The sequence below is a fragment of the Rhinoderma darwinii genome, chromosome 6 (genome assembly GCF_050947455.1).
Source record: "Rhinoderma darwinii isolate aRhiDar2 chromosome 6, aRhiDar2.hap1, whole genome shotgun sequence".
NCBI classification, from domain to species: Eukaryota; Metazoa; Chordata; class Amphibia; order Anura; family Rhinodermatidae; genus Rhinoderma; species Rhinoderma darwinii.
Window position 1 is genome coordinate 58,333,453 of NC_134692.1, and position 23,867 is coordinate 58,357,319.

The 23,867-nt window shown below is 39.0% G+C and overlaps 1 protein-coding gene across 3 annotated transcripts in view; it reads left to right on the forward strand.

The window, feature by feature from the left end:
- PARD3B (par-3 family cell polarity regulator beta) overlaps positions 1–23,867 on the forward strand; it is a 1,147,141-nt gene that overhangs the window by 69,406 nt on the left and 1,053,868 nt on the right. For all 3 annotated transcript variants that reach the window (XM_075829835.1, XM_075829836.1, XM_075829837.1), the window contains exon 2: positions 3,066–3,167. In XM_075829835.1, coding sequence (XP_075685950.1) covers positions 3,066–3,167 — 102 coding nt within the window. The remainder of the gene's footprint in view (positions 1–3,065; positions 3,168–23,867) is intronic.

A 23,867-nucleotide genomic window follows, 5' to 3' on the forward strand; every position in this document is an offset into this window, starting at 1 on the left:
CTCAGAATTTGGCGACACAAAATACATTTTTTCTTTTACACTTAGGTTTTTACTTGTAAAAGTAGTAAAATATAGAAAAAACTATATATATTTGGTATCGCCGTAATCATGTTGACCCACAGAATAAAGTTAACATGTTGTTTTAGTTGCACAGTGAATTCCATAAAAACGGCGCGCAAAAAACCATGGAGAAATCGCTGTTTTTTTCATTTTCTACTCCACAAAAAATAGTTTTCCCTGTTTCCTAGAACATTATATGGCAAAATAAATGGTGCTGCGAAAAACTACAACTCGTCCCGCAAAAAACAAGCTCTCATAGTACTATATCGACGGAAAAATAAAAACGTTATGGCTTTTGGAATGTGGGGAGGAAAAAATGAAAATTAAAATCTGAAAAATGGCTGCGGCGGGAAGGGGTTAAAACAGGATGCAACAGGACACAAAAATTGTGCAGGCTCCTTTTTTCTGTCCCATTGAAGCACGGGTTTAAGATGGATCCTGTTTTTTGTACAATAGTAGTTTATTTCAACAGGATAGGCATCCCATTGCGTCTTGTCTTTTTTTTTTTTTATATTCTTAGAAAAAAAAAAAGTACCTTTCGACAGGATGCAAAAACATGGTGGGATAGACTCTTACATATAGATGTTCCCTTGTCGATTTCTTCTTTCAGGAATCCTACAATTGTTACATATTTTTTACTTGAAAGTTCAAATATTAAAATGATATATACGGTCCTGTTCACATCACGTTTGCCTTCAGTTTGGTCTTCCCGTTCATCTATTCCATCAGAGGAACAGATGAACAGAAAGACAGACGGAAAGTAGCGTTCTCATTTGCAATACCATTGATATTAATAGTAAACAATACGGAAACAATAGCGTAGTGTGGTGCGCTATTGTTTCCGTCAAAAAAACGGAAACTTAGCAGAACGGACATAAATTAAAACCAACTGAAAGAAAAAAAATATATCATCGAAAACAATGGTATTGCAAACGGAAATGTTACTTTCCGTTTGTCTTTCTTTTCATCTGTTCCTCTGACTGAACAGATGAACAGAAAGGCCAAACTGAAGGCAAACGTGAAGTGAACAGGGCCTAATTCAGTAGGCCGACATCATTCCCTCCCATAACAAAGTAAATCTTTTTATTCTTTTTCCGATACCTTCCCATACATCAGCTCTTTATTAGCATGCAGGGAAGCCGCCACATTTATCCAATGGTCTTTGTGAACCACGTTTTATGCCAGTCACCATCACAATGCTTTAACATATTATAGAAACCGCTCATTTACATATGCCCCGTCTCACACCTAAATTTGATAAAAAGTTTGGCTGAAGGAGAAATTCAAAACGTTTAATCAATCTGAGAGCAGTATTTTAGTGCTTGCCTGTAAATGAGGACTTTAAGTCATTGACATGAACATGTTTTCAGTATTAAGGTTTACCTGTTAGTTTGTCTATTTTTTTTATTTGCTTTTTTTTTCTTCAAGTGTTTTTGTAACTCAAGCGTATTTTATGTATATTGAAAAGTTATGCATTTTATTTATATACTTTGTTAATCAATTCCTCGTGGTTTTCAAAATCTGTTTGTAGTCATTAAATGGAAACCTTTCTTTAATTACTTCCAAAGGATGAACTTTCCTGATCATGTGATGGTCACACATATCTACTCCTTGGTACAGCTATCCGAGCTGTCCCTTGTAATAAGCTGTGCGCCTAAGTGAGCACTGTAGTGTTACCAGACACTTGTCGCATTTAAGTGAAATAAGGCTGAGAAAAACCGTCTCGTGGGAAAAAGAAGCGACATTCCCTATCTTTGGGCGTTTATGTCTCTGACCTCCCATTGACATCAATGGGAGGCAGAGAAAGCATATTTTGCCCGCAGCACTCCATGGCCGCGGGAGAAAAACGTGGCAAACAGCGTGCTGGCAGATCAAAATCTGCCTCAAAATTCCAGCCGGAATTTTGAGGCAGAATTTTCTGCCTGCAAAAAGCTCAGTGTGAACAGGGCCTAAGGCTGTAAACACCCACGAGATATTTACTGCTAAGCAAAATATGCCAGAATTCTGGCACAAATGGTATAAAGAAATCTATTATGTGTTTTAGACACTTTTTGCGCCTTACTAGACTGTTTTCAAAAGAGAAAGTTAAAGGGGTATTCACATTTTGGACATTTATGGTATATTAACAAGATATGCCATAAATGTCCAATAGACCTCTGGGACCCACACCTACCTCTAGAACCCTACCCCTGTCCTATTGTTTCCCAATGTCGCTGTTCCCCAGCTACTGAATTAAGAGGTGGCCGGCAGTCCTGAAATAATCAAACTTTTTGTACTACAATGTTTCTGTAACTCCCATAGAAGTAAATTGGAGTTACGGAAACAGTGCAGCACAGCAAGCTCTGCTGTTTCCGTACTCCCAGCCACCTCGTAACTCAGGGGTCGGGGACCAGCAACAGTGAAAGAAGGTAGGATGGGGCAGAGGCTCAGGAGGCACCGTTCTAGAGAGAAGTACGGGTCCCACACCATCCTGTAGATATGCAATAAATGTCCAAGATGGGAATACCCCATAAACTCATTTTCATCCAATATATTTCTATTTGTTGTGTTTTTCATGTAGTTTGGACCCCAATGGCTTTTTTTTTTCTTCAATCTCAAAACAATCTAGTTATGACTTTGTTTTTCCTATTGCTTTGTACTCCTAGACATCCATTTTGTGAAAACCACTTAATAAACTTGTTTCTTTGCACTTGTCGATGTCTTTTTTTTATTTATTTTTTTTGGTAGTGGTTGCAGTGTGGGCGCACCCTGAGTCATGAATCAAAATGTATTCATTTATGTAACTTTTTTGAAATGCACAGTGAGAAAGTGATGTATTTGGAAGAAAAGAATATTGGTGCTGGACTGATATCTAGGCCACACGCTGGCTAGGTGTTTGTTGCATATATTTAAGTGACTAACCAACAAAGTAAACTTCCTAAGCTTCTTGTTTTCTTTGATCTTAAAACTTAATGCAACCTTTTGAATTAATATATCCCCCCCCCCCTTTTTTTCTTTTTTTTAAGGAACCGGGATATTGGGTAAAGATTCGTCACTTAGAATACAAAGATGGAGGAATATTAGACCCTGATGATATTGTGTCCGATGTTGTTGAAGACAAAGACAAGGTAAGAGAAAGTTAAAGGGACCCAATTTTAGCTTAACCAAATTTTTTGAAAATCCTTTTTTTTTCTTTGCTATCTATATGAAGATAGCTGTAGTGGACAGTTAGCCTTCAAGCGGTCTACTACAGCATACACACTAGTCGAACACTTCCACTTTTTAGCATTTATGCTTCATCTTTAGGGTATGTTCACATGCTTAGCAAAAAACATCTGAAAATACAGAGCTGTTTTCAAGGGAAACCAGCTCCTGATTTTCAGACGTTTTTTTAAGCCAACTCGCGTTTTTCGCTGCTTTTTTTACGGCCGTTTTTGGAGTTGTTTTTTTATAGAGTCAATGAAAAACGGCTCAAGAAGTGACATGCACTTATTTTTCATGGCGTTTTTTTACACGGCCGTTTTTAAAAACGCCCCGTCGGAGCAGAACACCATTTTTCCCATTGCAATCAATGGCCAGATGTTTGGAGGCGTTCTGCTTCCGATTATTCGGCCGTTTACGGCCCGAAAAACGTCTGAAAATAAGCCATGTGAACATACCCTTAGACTTCATGCACAAGAACATGTTCCAACATATTACAATCATTGAGTTGTACAGAGCGGTAATATGGTGGTTATAGATTTCTATGGGCCCCTATCATTTCAGACTGAAGTTTTTTCTGTCAGATTCCATTTTCCAAAGTTGTGGCATGCTCCTTTTGATGACACGTTATTGAGGTATTCTCCAGAGAAGCACTGGAGGGCTTCCACAGGGACTTTGTGTGCATTTGCACAGCCTTATTGGGAAGCACCGCATTTTTACTAATGGTAAGATTTCTGTCGTACTGCAGGCGACCTAGATATGCAAATTTAGACCAATGGCAATGGATGAAGCAATAATGTGTACAAACATATATAAATCTATAAGTATATAAGTTATCAGTGCCATACAGGAAAAAAAGGTAAAAAAAAAGAAATAAATAATTGATATACATGCGGTGTGTGCATATATGTGTGTGTGTATATATGTGTGTATATATATATATATAGTGTATATATAATGTACATATGAATATATAATGTGTGTATGTGTGTGTGTGTGTGTATATATATATATATATATATAGAAAGTCCACAGTCCAGCAGCACCAGTCAATGTTGTGGATGGGTGCGCGCCCTGGGAGCTTGATCACTGCTCCAAATCCAAGTATAGTCGTCCAAAGATATATATATATAATCATCTCTGTCAATTAATTGGACAGAGTGAGGTTGGTGCCAGCGATAAGGACCTGATCAGGGGTTACATTATGTAACAAGTCCATGTAGTAAGAGATCGCAGCACTCCAAATATCTAGTGAAAATTGTGGTTTATTCACCCATGTTAAGGCAATGTTTCACCGCTTATCTGGGACTTTTTCAAGCGTGTTCTACATAATACAGGTTCATGGAGCAATGATCGGAAGTATGGGGACGAATGAACGTTCGTTCTCATGCAGTTTAAGTCTTTTTGGCAACACAGAAAATCTGTCCTTTTTTGTGGCCACATACGAGCGCTCATTTTAACTTTGGTCTTAAAATATCATAATCAGTACAACCTTATTTGTAATAAAGCCAGTGATCTAAGAAGGATTCTTATTTTCTCTATGAAAAATATTAAATATCAAATATTGCTGATGGAGGTTTCATGTTAAGGGATCTGGTTACATTTTCTATGGTGCCCGTATCTGCATATGTGGTTCTGTATCAAAAATTCAAGCGGTTCTGCCATGTTCTTTTAACAAACATTCAGCTCTTTACAGTTTGTAGCCCAGACATACCATTGCGTTTGAAGGAAACAAGATGCCTTCTCTTAGGTTTCTGCACCAATCAATTATATATTAAATAGGATGAATGCCAGTCTTCACTATCACGAGGTCAATTGGAAGAAATATGTTTTATTCATTATAATTAAATTAGTTTGCAAAATAAATGCTTTTCCAGACCCATGGGATTCTCCAGAATGTTTTATTTTTGTTTTCTCTACAGACATTTTTACTTAGAATAAATGTCTCTTTAAATCTGTTTATTTTATTTTATTACATTTTCTGTCATAACAAGTCATGTTATTCTTTTTGTAACATTTTATTCTACTTACATGATGTTCTAATGACCTGTTTAGAATATCAACAAATAGTTAATTTATTTCAGCAATTCAATTCAGAAAGTAAAACTCATATTATATAGATTCATTACACGCAGAATGATCTATTTCCAGCATTTATTTTTTTATTTTAATGTTGATGATTATGGCTAACGGTTAATGAAAACCCAAAATTTAGTCTCTCAGAAAATTAGAATATTGGGTAAAAGTTGAAGATTGTAGACTCATGGTGTCCCACTCTAATCAGCTAATCAACACAAAACTCCTGCAAAGGTTTCCTAAGCCTTTAACCCCTATCCGCACCAGGACGTAACTGTCCGTCGTCGCGGGAGGTTACTTCCCGCACGAGGACGTACAGTTACTGAGTTTTTCCCGGTGCACACTGTCTGCGACAGTGTGCACCGGGAACCGGGAGGTCAGCTGTCGCCGACAGCTGACACTCGACTCTTGCCGACCAGCGGTCCTTTGCCGCTGGTTTCGGCAAATTAACCCCTTAAATTCGGCGATCAGGTGCAATCGCCGAATTTTTGGGGGGTTTCTAACATATCGGCAGACCCCGGTCCGAAATCGCGGGGTTTGCCGATAGTTACTATGGCAAACGGAAGCCAAACAATGGCTTCCGGGTCTGCCATGGACGGAAGCCCATCAGGACCAACCTTCGGCTGGTCCTGATAGGCTTCCTGTCAGAGTGACAGGAAGTCACTGTGTCGTTCCCGATGGCACACTGTCAGCGACAGTGTGCATCGGGAACTTGGAGATCAGCTGTCCCCGACAGCTGACACTCCAGTGTTGCCGATCAGCGGCTGATTGCCGCTGATTTTGCCAATTAACCCGTTACATGTGGGGCTCGATTGCGATCTCCGCATGTAGCGGGTTTGTAGGGCATCATGTATGCTTGTGATTGCACCCGGGGGCCAGAAAACGGCCTCCAAGTCTGCCATGTATGTCAGCTTATGAGGATCAGCCTCTGCTGATCCTCGTAGACCAACTGTCAGAGTGACTGTGACGTCACACTGACAGTTGGAATACGTTACACTACCTAGGTAGTGTAATGTATTCTATCAGCGATCAGTGCTGCAGGTCAAAAAAATAAAGTGTAAAAAGTAAAAGAAAAGTTAATAAACAAAAAAATAAAGTGTAAAAAAAAGTTAATAAAAATGTTTTATAAAAGTGTAAAAATAAAAGGTTTTGTTTTCCTATAATAAGTCATTTATTATAGGGAAAAAATGAAAACGTTAAAAAAAAAGTACACATATTTGGTATCACCGTGTTCGTAACGACCCAAACTATGAAACTATAATGTTCATTTTTCCGCATGGTGAGCGCCGCAAACAAAATAAACGGAAAACTGTCAGCATCTCTATTTTTTGGTCACCACCCCTCCCAAGATATAGAATAAAAAGTGATCAAAAAGTCGCATTTACCCCAAAATGGTACCAATAAAAACTACAACCCGTCCCGCAAAAAATCAAGACCTCCCACAGCTTTTTTGACGAAAAAATAAAAAGTTACGGCTCAGAATAGCGTGTCTCAGAAAATAAATGATTTTATAGAAACTTAATTTTATTGTGCAAACGCTGCAAAACTTAAAAAAAACTATACACATATGGTATCGGCGTAATCGTACCGACCGGCAGAATAAATGAAAACGTCATTTATTGCGCACGGTGAACGCTGTAATAAATAAAGAATTTAAAGCGCCAAAATCTCTGTTTTTTGGTCACCTTAGCTCTAAAAAAGATCCTGAGGCGCCAAAATGCTCACTATACCCCTAGAAAAATTCCTTGAGGGGTGTAGATTCCAAAATAGGGTCACTTTTGGGGGGTTTCCACTGTTTTGGTCCCTCCGGGGCGTTGCAAACCCGACATGGCACTGAAAACCAATCCAGCAAAATCTGCGCTCCAAAATCCAAAAGGCGCTCTTTCCCTCCTGAGCCCTGCTGTGGGTCCAAACATCAGTTTACGACCACATATGGGGTATTGCCGTAATCAGGAGAAATTGCTTTACAGATGTTGGGTGGCTTTTTCTCCTTTATTCCTTGTAAAAATGAAAAAATTCTATGTTTCCACAGAAAAATAGGTGATTTTCATCTTCACAGACTAATTCCACTAAATTCTGCAAAAAAACTGTGGGGTCAAAATGCTAACTATACCCCTAGAAAAATGCCTTGAGGGGTGTAGTTTCCAAAATGGGGTCACTTTTTGGGGGTTTCGACTGTTTATGTACCACAAGACCTCCTCAAACCTGACATGGTGCCTAAAATATATTCCTAAAAAAAGGAGGCCCCAAAATCCACTAGGTGCTCCTTTGCTTCTGCGGCCTGTGTTTCAGTCCATTAGGACACTAGGGCCACATGTTGGATATTTCTAAAATCTGCAGAATCTGGGCAATAAATATTGAGTTACGTTTCTCTGGTAAAACCTTCTGTGTTACAGATTTTTTTTTATTACGAATGAATTTCGGCAAAAAAAATGAAATTTGTAAATTTCACCTCTACTTTGCCTTAATTCCTGTGAAACGCCTAAAGGGTTAAAATACTTTCTGAATGTGGTTTTGAATACCTTGAGGGGTGCAGTTTTCAAAATGGGGTGATTTATGGGGACTTTCTAATATATAAGGCCCTCAAAGCCACTTCAGAACTGAACTGGTCCGTGAAAAAATGGCCTATTGAAAATATGAGAAATTGCTTCTAAAGTTCTAAGCCTCGTAACGTCCTAGAAAAATAAAAGGACGTGAAAAAAAAATGATGCAAACATAAAGTAGACATATGGGGGATGTTAACTAGTAACTATTTTGTGTGGTATTACTATCTGTTTTACAAGCAAATACATTTAAATTTAGAAAAATGCTAATTTTTGAAAATTTTTTGCTAAAATTTTACGTTTTTCACAAATAAATATTGAATTTATCGACCAAATTTTTTCACAAACACAAAATACAATATGTCACGAGAAAACAATCTCAGAATCGCTTGGATAGGTAAAAGCATTCCGGAGTTATTACCACATAAAGTGACACATGTCAGATTTGAAAAAATCATCTGTGTCCACAAGGCCAAAACAGGCTGTGTCCTAAAGGAGTTAAAAGGACTGGTCTGTTGCTCAGTGGTCTAAAGTCCTGTTTTCAGATGAAAGTCAATTTTGCATTTCATTGGGAAATCAAGGTCCCAGAGTCTGGTGGAAGAGTGGAGAGGCTCTCAATCCAAGTTGCTTGCGGTCCAGTGTGAAGTTTCCACAATCAGTGATGGTTTGGGGAGCCATGTCATCTGCTGGTGTTGGTCCACTGTGTTATTTCAAGTCGAGTCAACACAGCCGTCTACCAGGAAATTTTCGAGCACTTCATGCTTCCCTCTGCTGACAAGCTTTATGGAGATACTGATTAAACCAATACCTGGTTTAATAACCACAGTATCACTGTGCTTGATTGGCCAACATACTCGCCTGACCTAAACTCAATAGAGAATCTATGAGGTATTGTCAAGAGGAAGATGAGACACCAGACCCAACAATGCAGACGACGCCATCAAAGCAACCTGGGCTTCCATAACACCTCAGCAGTGCCACAGGCTGATCGCCTCCATGCCACGCCGCATTGATGCAGTAATTCATGTATAAGGAGCCCTGACCAAGTATTGAGTGCATATACTGGACATACTTGTCAGTAGGCCAACATTTTGGTATTAAAAATAATTTTTTAAATTGGGTTTATTTAATATTCTAATTTTCAGAGACTAAATTTTGGGTTTTCATTAACTGTTCCCATAATCATCAACATTAAAAGAAAAAAAAATGCTGGAAATTGATCACTCTATCAATCTATATAATATGAGTTTTACTTTTTAATTGAATTACTGAAATAAATTAGCTTTTGATAATATTCAAATTCATTGAGAAGGACTAGTATGTTAAAAAGAGGTAGAGGTTGTCTAAAAAATGGTAATACAAATGGCAAGGCATTAGTTCTATGTTGTGAAATTTTACCATTTGCAATTTTAAAGGAAAATACAGAAGTCCTTGTAATAGTAGTTATAGGTATGTTGACATGGTCACTGATATGTTCTTCACTTGTGTCTCTATTTGTTGCCACCTAGTGGATTGTTAAGAAATGGAGTATATGTGAGCTGCTGTACTGAAAGTGATTTCCTAGAATCAGTTGTTTTCAGTGCCATTTCTAAATGTCTGTAGTATTGTATATGGACAAGCTATATATATTCCCGTTTAACCACCGCGAATGTGTGCAAACTTATGTATTCGGAGAATCCGCTGGCTGTGATTTTTTTTGTCTTAATTGGTGGCAGCTACAAATGAGGTAACAAAAGTAAAAAAAATTTTTTTTTCTAAAAGCTAATTATGGGCTTTTTTTTTCTCTTAACTTGGTTACACACATTTAAAAAGGTTGATGCTGCAAATGTGATAACACAACTCCCTACAATACCAAAATGACTTTTCATAGGACTGTGGGTAAACCTAGTGAGTTATCCCTTAAGGATAAGACCAATAAGGCCTTCAGGACAAGCAAAATTGTTAGACTTCATCTCCCTGCATTCCGACAGCCATAACGTTTCTTTTTTTTCGTAGCTACATGAGGTCCTGTCCGTCAAAGCCGGGCTACCACAGATATCGAATGGGCACAGCTTTTCTGCCCCCACGATCATAAGGACATGCCATTACGTCCTATTGAGACTAGATGACCACAATTAGGGCGCATCTACACAAAGCCGAATTGCTGCGTATTTTCCGCCAGGAATTGCGGACATAAAATACGCAGCATTAAGAAAAACGCAAGCAAAATACACACGATTTTTTGCAGTAAAAAATGCAGGAAATGGTGTGTTTTTGCTACGGTGGATGGTCTGCTACTTTAAACTGAATTGCTGCAGAAATTTTCTGCAGCTATTCTGTTGTGTGGACAAGCCCTTAGGATGTAGTGGTACATACATGTGCAATAAGGCCTAGTTCACACAGAGTTTTTTCCTTCAGGAATTTTGAGGCAGATTATGACCTGCCTGCACTCTCTTTGCTGCGTTATTTGCAGTGTTTTTCGCAGCATTTGCTACGGCCATTGAGCGATGCGGGCAAAAAACGCATCGAAAGCCGGTTTCTCTGCCTCCCATTGATGTGAATGGGAGGTCAGAGATGAAAACGCCTGCAGAAAGGCCATGACCCTTCTTTTTCCTCCAAGAGTTTTTTCCGTTGGGGAAAAAAACGCCTCCGCCTCCTATTGAAATCAATGAGCGGCATTTTAGGATTTTTTTGGCACGATTGTTTGAACCGGGCCTTAGATTAAATGCATCCTTGTTATAAAGCACCACGCCGTACAAAACAGAAACACATAAACTCTTATATTTTTTTAGCTAAATAAATATAATGTTCCAAATGTGGTTTGAATACATTAAAGAGCCGCCTATGTTGTTCTGCCAAATCTATTGCATAACAACAGTTCTCTTTACATAAAGTAAACTTCTGCCAAGTTTATGACAAATAGTTTTAACAGCCTGAGCTGTATTGGTGGGAATTATAGGGAATGACCCGAGTCAGATGAATGGTAAGCAGTCTTCTACTTGTGGCTTGAGAGCAAGGGTTTGTTTACAGTCGTGTTTCTTCTTTGATGGTGTATGAAAACATTTACTATGGGAAAAAAAAAATGTTTCAGTTAAATCTGTTATTATTAAAGACCACATTATAAGTGACGATCACGGCTGGTTAGAAAATACATTTGTATGTAAGGTCTTTTATTTACAATACTTTATTAAATTAGACAAACGGTATGTTAGGTATTTTGTTTAACCCCTTAATGACCGGGCCTGAAAAGACCTTAATGATCAGCTCAATTTTTCTGTTTTTGCCTCTCTCTGCGTTTCAGCAGCCATAACTTTTTTATTTTTTCATTGACGTGGCTGTATGAGGCCTTGTTTTATGCGAGAGAAATTAGTATTTTTTTTTCCCCACAGTTTAGGGGTAAAAAATTTTTTTTTTACGCCGTGAATATAGGAAAAAGCGATTCTCGGAATAGTTTTTTTTGTTTTTTATCCCGTTCACGTTTCACGCTAAATAACCCATTAGATTAATTCTTCAGGTTATTACGGTCGTGTAGATACCTAATATGTGTAGGTTTTTTGTTTTTATTTAGTGAAGGGGCAATAAAATGTATTTAATGCAAAATAAAGACTCTTTTTGGGACTTTTTTTATTTATTTATTTGTTTTGTTACTTTTTTTTTTTTAATCCCATCAAGGGATAACTTTATTTGTAACTTTATTTTTTACTTGCAATGTATTAGCATACTTCTGTATGCTAATACATTACACTGTGTCACTATGACATAGGCTGCTGATCGGGCAGCAAATAGTGTGCCCGAACAGCAGGCACACGGAACAGACAGCCCTGGGGTCCTTTGTAGGTCCCCAGGGCTGACTCCAGAGGGATTCCCCAGTGTTTGATCGCATCACTCGAATCCCGGTGATGCGATCAAAGAGGGGAATTCCCTTTGATCATGCCGCGGTCACGGACCATGGTAATCATTATCGTTCTGAAGAGAAGTGGATGATACTTCTCATCAGAACGCCCAGCTAGTAAAAGTATTAAAAACGCCCCGATGTACGCACATAATACACGCCCATTTGGACTTTTACTTTTAAACACACCCACTTGGACTTTTGCAAGCCTCATTTGCATAACTACAAAAATGGTCATAACTTGGCCAAAAATGCTCGTTTTTTAAAAATAAATGTTACTGTAATCTACATTGCAGCGCCTATCTGCTGCAATAGCAGATAGGGGTTGCAAAATCTGGTGACAGAGCCTCTTTAAATCAATGTGTACAAAATGACATGGGAAGTCCTGATGTGACTGCGAAACCATGTAAGTTTTTCGGTTGTAAATAGTGACCTCCATAAACCTTAACTTTTTTTTTATTTTTTTATTAATTGGTTTAATTACAGAATTTTTTTTCATTGTTAAAATAAGTAACCCAGAATGCTGTATAGTTTATACTCGTAATAGATTCTTACATTGCTTAATAACTAAATAGGCATAAATGCATGTTTCTAAATAAAAGCAAATGCAAGATGCATGTTTCATATAAATGCATTTTAACATGAAAAACTGTAGCTTAAGAAAAAATGTATTGCAATATGAAGCGGTACATTATATAATTATTAAAATGTTCATTATAACTGTAAAACTTCCTGTCAGTTTTATTAATGTTTAATCATGATTAAAGGGGTCCCCCATCTTGGACAATCCCTACATGTTGGAAGGTTCTCTTGACATTAAGATTATCACAAAGTGTTCCCATGTTGTGACCCCAGCGTTCAACTGTTATCTGTGGGAAAAATTGGCAGTAAGTATTCTATTTCTCTGCAGCGCTACCGCAGGGAAAATTAAGTATTACACACTGCCCAATCGCAGCAGAAAACAGTAGCAGGCAAGTGGATTCGATTTTAACAACTCTTTATCCACATGCTGTAGAAATTTTTCACTCAAAACTTTACTTGCGGATAAATTTGAAGCATGTCAATTCCTATTGCAGAATAAATACAGATTTGTTAAGAATTTACAGTACCACATTAACTTCAATGGGAATGTTAAAAATCTGCAAACAAATCCTAGTGTTTACTGCGGATTACAGTGCGGATTTAGTTAAAAAATTAAAACACAAAATTGGTAAATCATTTTACCAAATCCCTAATGCTTCCTTGGTGACACTTCTCTGGTCCCCGCTGGCCGCTCTTAATCCATTTTATAGTTAGTTTGTTATTCCCATAGCTGGTGGTAATAGGGAGAATGTTGTCTTCCTTCTGAAGGGGTGCTATTTTGCATCTCATAGCAGGTATAACCTCTAATCTAGAGCTACTCTGTGGTATACATTTTTTTTTTTTTACTACAGTTGTATTATAAAATATAGTCCACTGCGTTTTTCAGTACAGTTCAGATGACTGTAACCCAACGTTTTCCAAGAGGAACTGTTTTGGTGTAAAGATTTGACTATTGAAGTCTATAGGCATGTTAGACATATACGTCACGAGTCGTGGTATCAACCTGGCCCAATTCATTGAATGTTGGGGGGATGATGATAAAATATATATTTTCACAATGAATATTTAGCATCATAAAGAGAAAGCTGTGATTTAAAATGTAATTATTGATTGACTAATGGAAACACCTAAAATATTTTTGTATGTGGGATGTTTAAAAGCCCAGGAAGATGGTAGGTAGCTAACTCTAGCTAAGCGTGCCACCTGTGTTGCTGTGTGAGCCTAGCCTAACGGTGTATTTAAACTTTGCATTTGAGGTGCAATTAAAACTGCATAAAAAAACACATCCGTCAATCGCATGCATTTGTACCACAATTTGATGCAATTTATCGCAACCACAAATAAAAAAAGCATCAATTCGTGGTAAAAATGCATGCATTTTTGAAATTTGATTTTAACTGCACCTCAACCGGAACATCTGAATACACAAAGTCTCCATAAACAGTGCAGCGGTCTTTGGATAAATTACCTAAAACAAACCAAAGTTTTTCTTTCTTTTTTTTTTTATTAGAGTGTTTTATTTTTTATTTTAGTATAAAGCTGTCACTTTGCTTCATCTAATTTTGATGGACAATTTATATTTAAATTAAAGAGCCCATATTTGTGGAAATCTTCTGTCGCACTGATACATAAAGCATACATGAATGGCTGGCTTTAGGGTTTTTATTAGGAGCTGAAATATATCATTAAGTGCATTACACATCTTTTACTCTCCAACATATTCCATGCTCCACCGATGACAATCACTTATGTTTATTGTCTGTTTGCAAAATGCACTGAGAACAACCACCCTAGAAGCAGTTTTTAATGCTTCCTCTGCAGTTTTTAAGTGCTTCAGTAATGATGCGAAACAAAGGGAGAGAATATTGGAGCAGTGTGATTTGTTGGACACGTCATTGGAATATATGTAGTTCATTCCGTGTCAGCAGTCACTTTACATTATTTTAACATTAGCAAGTCCTTGCACAGGTTGTGTTATAAGCTCTGTATATTTCATTCTTATGGCCTGTCATTTCATGACAAGTAAATAGCTCATGTAAGGCCCCCTTCAGATCACGTTTCTGCCCTACGTTTATCGTATTCGTCAGGAAAGCTTCCGACATACACGATAAACGTCTTTATAGAACTCAATTAGCTCAATGGAGGCCAAAAGAGTGTCATTTTAGCATCCGCCGGGCTAATACACATCAGTATACTTATTTTTTTTTTGTTTAAAGATGTGATAGCCAAGTTGACTTGTCTATTCCATCCTAGGGATTGCACAAAAAAAACATATGCCATGTGGTATTATTTTTTAACATGGGAGCCTACGAGTGATGGAAGCTTCTTTATGACATTTGACACAGGTATACGTTAAACGTATATGTCGAGAAGCTTCAGTGACACAACTGTCCATGTATGGACAGTTAGGTTACTATAGCTACCTGCAGAGGGTCGCTGGAACCACCACCATCCTCAGGAATTGCTCTGCCCGGGGACTCCGGTCCTGGGTATACTCCTGATGTCACTGTCCATGTATGGAGATGTCACGAGCTTCCCAAGGGCTGTTGTTCCTGGGCGCTCTCTTACTTTAACAAGGACCAAATTATTATATCTAGACAAATGGGTCTGGATGTCTTCATAACCGAAGGTCTTGTGGGGTGTTTCCAGTACGCAGTGGTTAGCATCTGCCAAAAGTGGTCCAAGAAAGGGCAACCGGTAAACTGGCGACAGGGTAATGAGCTCCCAAGGCTCAATAATGCAAGTGGGGAGCGAAGTCTAGCTCATCTGGTCTAATACCTCAGTACAGCTACTGTAACCCAAATTGCTGAAAAAGTTAATCCTGGCTTTGAGGTATCATGTGGGCGGTCAAGTGCCTCACTAACCCCTGGAAGGAAGGTACTAGGTTGCACTATAGGAAGAAGGAAAGCCGGCGAAGGCAGTTTGATGCTCTAGGCAATGTTCTGCTGGCAAATCTTGGGTACCTACATAAACATTTTTGCTGACCAAGTACTCCCCTTCATGGCAATGGTATTCACTAACGTAAGTGGCCTCTTTCAGCAGGATAATGCATACACCCACACTGCGATTTGTTCATGAATGGTTTGAGGAACATAACAGAGTCCAAGGTGTTGACTTTGCCTCCAAATTTCCCAGATCTCAATTTGATTATCTGTACGGTCCTGGAAAAACAAGTCCAATGCATGGAGCCTCCACCTCGCAACTTAAAGAATTTAAAGGATCTGCTGCTAATGGTGCCAGATTCTACAGGTCTTGTAGAGCCCATGCCTCAATGGGTCAGAGCTCTTTTGGCGGCAACAGGGGGAGCTACACAATATTTGGCAGGTGGTTTTAATGTTATGGCTGATCGGTGAACTTATTGATTCTGCGTCATTCCCACGGTGCTGAGCCCCACCAGACCTGATCCTTCCTGTTTATAAACTTTATACAATGTTGTCATGCCCATAGGATGAAAAATAAGGAAATCAACAACCCTTGTAATTGGCCACCATTATCACGTGACATGAAGTCATGTAATCGTGTAGACTTTTAATACAGGATGGATTGGGAACTGCCGCAAAATAAAAAAAAGTTTGTGCATTCCAATTTTTTCTCTCTTACATTTTAAGACATAAAGCTTAATTTATAAATAATGGTATAACCCTTTAAGTACAATAGCCTGCATATTGCAAACAAAATGTCTGCACCATTTGATGGTTCTTTAATCTTAGATGCAGTTTGATGGGTGACCTCGTTATTATTTTCTTGTAATGAGGAATCATTTATCTAGAATTACAGCAGTTTGCTGCCACAGGGTTGCTTGTAATCTGTCTGCTGTATCATCACTGAACGCAGCCCTGTTTATTGCAAACCAAATTGAATCGCACCATCATTATCTTTTACATTTAACTGACATGTTATTATAGAATCAACAGATGAGACTTGCTTTCTAATTGCCTGAAACCTATCCAAATTCTGCACTGCGCGCACTGGATAGAATAATAAAAGGTTATGTGAAAACATGTCTCAAGTCTGAGTATGTATGCAGGATTAAATTAAAAACTGTCCACTAATCTCTTGCTGTAAACTCTAGACAAGGAGATATTTTCCCTGTCGAGCATAATTTATCACTGTACCTGGTTTGCTTGAAAAAGTGATCTTGGAAGACATGAACATTTCTGTTTATGTGCTGCTTTTATTATTTTTCTTTTTACTTTTTCTGTTACGTATTTGCTTTTAAAATGGCTATGTCTGTAACAAAAGTAAATCTGACGTCCATGTGCTGCGCATGGAAATCACTCGCAGCATACAGAACATTGATTTCAATAGGACCTCACATGCGTGAGTTTTCACACAGCGAGAGTCCACTGCCTGAAACTCATTGCATGTCCTATATTGGTGCGTTTTCACGCACCTATGCGCCCAGTAAAGTCAATGGATGCGTGAAAACCACGCACTGCACACAGATGCACATCCATGTGCGGTGCGTGATTTGCGCATCAATTCAATTGAAAATAAAAAAAAGTGCGTGAATAACGCATGCCACTCGCAAAGCACACTGATGCATAACGCAACACACAAGGACCAGATTCACGCGTGTGACTCTGATACGCTCGTGTGAATGTAGCCTAAGAGTTGTCTGGTTTAAGAAAATGGTATAATTTACTTATAAAAAAAAAATAATTTTAATTTTCAATGTATTTTCTGTATCGCTCATGGTTTTTAAAGGGAGTCTGTCACCAGAAATTTACCTATCAAACTAGCAACAGAGTGATATAGTGTAGGCTCATTTCAATGTAACATTATTTTCCTTTTTACACTGCCTGGCCCCTGTCAATCAATGAAAGAAGGAAGGGATGGACTTGGGAATGAAGACAGCATATTTTGGAAGAAGGGTGACGCCCTCGTTGCTTCAAAATGCTGATTTGTATATATTGAATAAAGTGATTTTCTCTGCAAAGGAGGCACCCATGTAAAAAAGCAAAATAACGTTACATTTAGGTGAACCTTCGCTATATTACTCTGTTGCTAGTTTGATAGGTACATTATTGGTGACAGACTCCCTTTAACCGCTTCCCGCAAATGGGTGTTACTATACATTCTTTTTAGCGGTGCCTCCCTGCAAATAGGCGTACAGTAACGTCCCAAGGATGATGTGGGCACAGACTGTATCCCACTAAACTATAAAAATATCAATTATTTATCCCACCCCCTAAAAACAATGACAGAATTATTTTTTTTTAATCACCTTCGCAAGTACCCGAAAATGGTACCAATAAAAACTACAGTACAGTTTGTTACGCAAAAAAACAAGCTCAGTCGTCAAAAAAAACCAAACAATTATGGCTCTCAGATTATGGTGACATCAAAACATTATTTTATTTAGAAAATATTTTTATTGTGTAAAAGCAGTAAAAACTATATAAATTTGTTACTGCCGTAATCGTATCGAACCAAAGAATAAATTAACCAGTTCAGGACCGGGCTATTTTGAGTCTTCAGGACCAGACACCGTTTAGCCATTTTTAGCACGTGTTCGTTAAATAGCTATAACTTTTTTATTTGTTGGGCTAACGACATGATTTTTGCGATGTTTTTTCCGTAGACCATGCAGGTTTCTTTTTTTATCGTTTTTATACACATCCTTTTTGATACTATAGTAAAACAAATAAGCTTTTTTAAGCTTCAGCAATTATTTTGGGTAATAACATAGTTTTACCCTAAAATAGACCTTTTATTTGTGATTTGTGAGCTGCTTCTATCCTCTGCTCAGGGTTCTCGGCAGTCACTGACACCCGGAGACCGGACATTCTGCTGCCCGATTGCTCGGGCAGCAAATTAAAACCTGAGCCGTAAAAAGTCTATGGCTCGGGTTTTAAGAACCCTGACCACTGGCCGTAAAAACACAGCCAGCAGTCGGGAACCAGTTAAACATCTTTATACTTCACAGCCATAAAAAATATAAATATAAAAAACTGACAGAATTGCATTTTTTTTGGTCTCCTCCACTCCCAAAAAAATTTATAAAAACTGATCACATTTACCCCAAAATGATACTAATAAAACTACTGCTCGTCCCATGAAAATCAAACACTCGCACAGCTTATCAATGGAAAAATAGTTATGACTCTCCAAGCACAATGAAGCAAAACGGCTGCACAGACTAATTATATGTGCAGCAGTTCTTCACCTCAAACCCCACGATGTCATTTGCTAGGCCCCACAGGTAGACCCTGTAAATGTAGCGGAAATTATGACATTTTGGGGTACTGAAGAAGTCAAAGATTAGGATGTACTGGATTGCGGATATTTTGTCCAATACCACGGACACCATTTATAAGTGCGACTAATGCCCCCAAAAACTGGCCTGTGCATAAAGGATTAGTTCAAAGCGTACCTCACTATCCATGGATAATTTAATTTTATTATTTAAATACCCCATTATTATATGTTGATATATTCCACTAAGATTACATATGCTCCCACATTATAAACTGAAACAGTAAAACCCTAAACAAAAGTAATATCCAGCAAAATTTGCTCTCCAAAATCCAAACGGCGGTCCTTCTGAGCCTGGTAGTGTGCCCAAACAGCAGTTTATGACCACATATGGACTATTACTATACTCTGGAGGACCCGCTTAACAATTTATCGGGTGTGTGTCTCCAGTGGTACAAGCTGAGCTCAACATATTGGGCACTGAACTAGCATATCTGTGGAAAAATAGCCATTTACAATCTGCAATATCCATCGTGTACTAATTTCAGCAAAACGTATGGGGTCAAAATGCTCACTACACCACGTGATGAATTCCTTAAAGGAGTATAGTTTCCCAAATAGGGTCACTTCTCAGGGGGTTTTCACTGTACTGGTACCTCAGCGCAATGCAACCTTGTGTCAATAAACTATTTTGTAAAATCTCCACTCCAAAAACGAAATTGGGTGTGTCCAAATAACAGTTTACAACTATATATGGGTATTTCCTTACTCAGGAGAAATTGTGTAACAAATTTTGGGGTGCCTGTATTCCTTGTGAAAATTAACCCGAAAACCATTCCAGCTAAATTTGATCTCTAAAAGCCAAATGGTGCTCCTACCCTACTGAGCCCTGTCGTGTGTCCAAACAGCTGTTTATGACCACATATGGGGTATTGCCATAATTTGGAGAAATTGCTTGTGAAAATGTTGGGGTGCTTTTTCTCCTTTATTCCTAGTAAAAATTAAAAAGTTCCACGTTTTATTGCGAAAAATGTAGTTTCAATTTCACGGCCTAACTTCAGCAAAAAACCTGTGTCAAAATACCCCTCGATAAAATCCTTGAGGGGTATAGTTTGCCAAATGGTGTTTCCACTGTTTTTGCACCATAAGACCTCTTCAAACCTGACATTGTGCCTAAAATATATTGTAATAAAAGGGAGGCCCCAAAATCCATGCTGTGCTCCTTTGCTACTGAGACTCACCCCCTCCTAATTTTTGACTACAAGCTAGGAAGAGGTGTCTTCAAATTGTCAAGCATTGTCTCTATTTTTAAAGAGATTGTAGAATGTTAGTTGACAGCAGCTTTAGGACACACCAAAAGGCTAAGAATGATGAACGTCAAAAGGGAAGACCCTGTAGTGAATGGCTTTTCAGTTGACGGCTTCACAAGGCGTGCATTTTTGGTGCATTCTATGCGCCAAAAATCGCGTGATTAAGCTTCCCTTTTACATCAATGGGAAAGTGCACTGTTAATAGATACAATGCGTTTATTTGCGCAAGCGTTTTTAAAAAAAGTCGGGTCCATTTTTTGCCACATAAAACATGCTAAATGTTCCCATAGTCAATGGGAGTCCCAATTATACGCAAAAAAAGTGCAAAAAGCGCATATAAAACGCGTCAAAAACAAGTGAAAATATGTCAAACGCCTGTATTTTAAAAAGCGCTTCAGAAGAAATGCTAGTCCTTTGACACGTTTGAACGTTGTGTTTTTGTTTTTTTAGCGCAATGTGAACATGCTCTAAGGGAATTATTTTTCATTGACGTCTAGTTTCTATTGTGGCGCAGGGGAGAAGACAAGTCTGCTGTAGGTTACGTTTTTTTAATCTTTCTACTACAAACTTAATGTTTTGCAGGTTCCACTGGACCGTTTAGACTACATTGTAGGTTTGTTGGACTACTTAGTTGATCTTCTTTTTGTTTTTTAAATAATATTGTTAACGAGGGTTGTGTGGTCGAGCTTTTATTTGAATAAAAAATTATTTTCTTGGGGCGCAATCACACAGTGCGGTTTTGCCGCATTTTCACCACGCATGCATTTTTCAATGTGGTTTTCCGCCGTTAGGGAAAAACACGGCAAAGCTGTACTGTGTGAATACACCCTTAGGCCCTATTTTTTTGCAGGCAGAGCGTCGCAGGTTTTTTTCTGCCTCCCATTAATTTCAATAGGAGGTCTGAGGCGGAAACCGTGGCAAGAAAGGACACTCCGTTTTTTGTTTTTTTTCGCGAGCATCCAAAAGCCACCCGGGAAGAAGGTGCCTCTGCCTCACATTGAAATCAATGCAGGGCAATTTCGGGGGTTTTAATTGCACTGATTCCGCTGTGGTTTTGCGCCCAAAAGCTCTGTGTGAGCAGGGAGTTATGTCTCTTTTTGTTTTTGTTTTTTTAAATACCTTCTTAGCACCTTAGTAATGGCAGTTGTCAGTAATGGACGTCGTCAAACAAAGGCGGGGCTTAGTGTTAGCCAGTAAAAAGGCTACACTAACAACCCATTATTACCCCCGGTACCCGTCGCCAACAGGGTACCAGGAAGAGCCTGGTACAATCCAGTACCCTACCATCTGTAATGATGGCCGAGCACTGTGTCAGACGCAGGCTGGTATTATTAGGCTGGGAAAGGCCAAAAACATTGGCCCTTACCATCCTTGTAATGCTAGGCTGCGGTTGCTTTATTGTAGCTGGCCGGTTATCAAAATTGGGGGACCCCATATTATTTTCGTCAATTATTTAGTGTTCATTTTTGTTTTGTTTTTAAAAAAGCGATGTGGGGTCCCCCCATCTTCATAACCAGTTAGATACAATAAAGCAGCCACAGCCTAGGATTACAAGGGTGGCAAGGGCCACTGTTTTTGGTCCTTCCAGCCTCATAATACCAGCCTGCAGCCGCCCCAGTGCCTGAACATCACTTCAGATGTACAGATGTGCTCTTCCCGGTACCCCTGGGCGGTGGGGACCAGTGTAATAATGGGGGGTTAATGCTAGCCTTTTTACTTGCTACCACTAAACCCTGCCTTAGTAATGGGTGTTGTCAAACAGACAACTGCCATTACTAAGGCGCTAATAAAGTATTAAAAAAACAGTGGCATAAGAGAAATTTTTTTATTGAAATAAAAACTCCCCCCACAAGACCCTTGTTAACCATTTTACAGTATTTTAAAAAAAACTTCGCTCATCGCAGTAGTCCAATGCATCTACGACAGTCTAATAGGTCCAGCGGAACATGCAAAACATAACAAATAAAGTTAGTAATATGAAAAATAATAATTTTTATATTTACAGCAGATAGAAACTAGACGTCAATGAACTGTAGTTTCTATTGTGGCACAAAATACCTAAAAATGCACCAGAAATATTAATAGTTATTAATAATTCTGGCGCATCATGGTGCTCTCCCCCACAAACCCGCAGGCGCTCCGCAAACCCTCCCACACACGCACCCCCACCCACACACACTCCGCCCCCCACCGCCACACGTGCCTCACCACACACACACACACCCGCTGTAATGACAGGGGTAGGGAAACAGACCAGTGAGCCCTAATCTACCCGCCACTCTGTCCCTGCCTACTTGCAACGACCCGCCCTAGGCGACGGGGTACAACTGGGCGACAGTCCCTACGCTCAGTAAGTGCACGAGACAAACAGACAAGGGTACACAAAGCTAAGGGAAATGGGGCAGTTTCCCACGGCAACACCGTGAGCAACAAGAGTGGTGAACGAGCCGAGTCAAACCAGGAGAGTACGAGGTGCCAAACGCAGAGCAGAAGAGTAGTCAGTAAGCCAGGGTCAGTATGGAGCAGGGTCAAATAGTTAGGAGATGTAGCAGGGCCAGGAAACCACCCGAGAAGAATCACAAGCAAAGGAGGGACAGGAAAGGCAGGTATAAATAGACCGAGGGCGGGAGCTAGCTCCGTCTGGCCAGGCTGCGATAGGCTCTCCCACTCCTAAGCCTGCCATCCTGAGTGGTGGAAGATGGAGTCAGTCTCAGAGACATAGACTCAGGTGCAGACTGATTACCTATGGGTGTATACACAGAAGTTGTGCCTGGCAGATCCTTTACACCCGCATCCCCACACACACACACCCGCATCCCCACACACCCCATCCACCACACACAACCCCCACACACAGACCACCTCCACCACTACACGCACCCCCCACATACACACAAACCCCCCAAACATGCAGCCGCGCCATACACAAACCCCCCCAAACATGCAAAACACCCCCCCTCCTCACGCACACACGCACACCTTACCTGCTGCCGGTCTTCACCAAAATGGCACCTACATTCCCGCTACAAACCAGCTTCTATGCTGGGTCGCTCTGAACTGCGCATGCCACAGAGCATGCAAAGCTCAGAATTAGAACAGCAGAAGCTTAGGAGATGGGGTTGGCTCCTGTCCCTATCTCTTATACCCTGTAGCTGCTATAGAGCATCTGCGTATGTGAAGAGACACATACACAGATGCAATAAAAAAAATGACAGCTCACAGTAAATTAAATAAAAAAACTAATTTTATGTGAAATCATAAATACATGAAATATAATATATAAATACATAAAAACACAAAATAATAAAAAAAATGTATATAAATCGACGCCTTTCCTTTTTAAGCACTGGTGTAAGCATAAGCAAAATTGACACATTTTTGGAGTGAAGCAATTGCTAAAGAGGATTTTAACCCAAAACCTAAATATAATCATATATTCGTACATTAAAGTGTCCTTCCAATTACATTCTTCTGCCTGGTCCAAAATTGGGAGTAGAAAGACACGGAGTATGCTGTTGGTTCAGTTGCCGAGGCAACTGTATGTCGCCCGTAGAGTCTGGTGCAGGGGTCTTTGTAATTAGAGGTTTGTTTGATTATTTTAATGTTTTTGACCATTTTATTTAATTAAAAAATTGGTGTATTGTGAACTGAGAAAAAAATGAAAGTTAGTCAGATTTTCATATATTACATAACAAATTGTTATGTTGGTACTAAGATAAGGGAAAATTATGCTGAATACTGAAGTACTAGGTGCCAAGTATTTCTCTCCCACACATTTAATGATTTAAATGTTTGTACTGAATGTAAGACCGGCAGTCAATAGTTGTTAGACTTTATTAATCAACATTGTTACATTTCAGAGGTCTTTTTTTCTTAATTTCTGTATAATGAGATAGGATTGGATATGGTCAGTTTGTGTGCGCTGGAACATAAGCAAAAAAAACCTCATGGAATTAACATTTTGTCGTTTTTATGCACTTTTAGATGCTAGTGAAACAGAGCCTAAAGGGAGAAGTATAATTGAAACTTTTCCTATTTCCTATATTT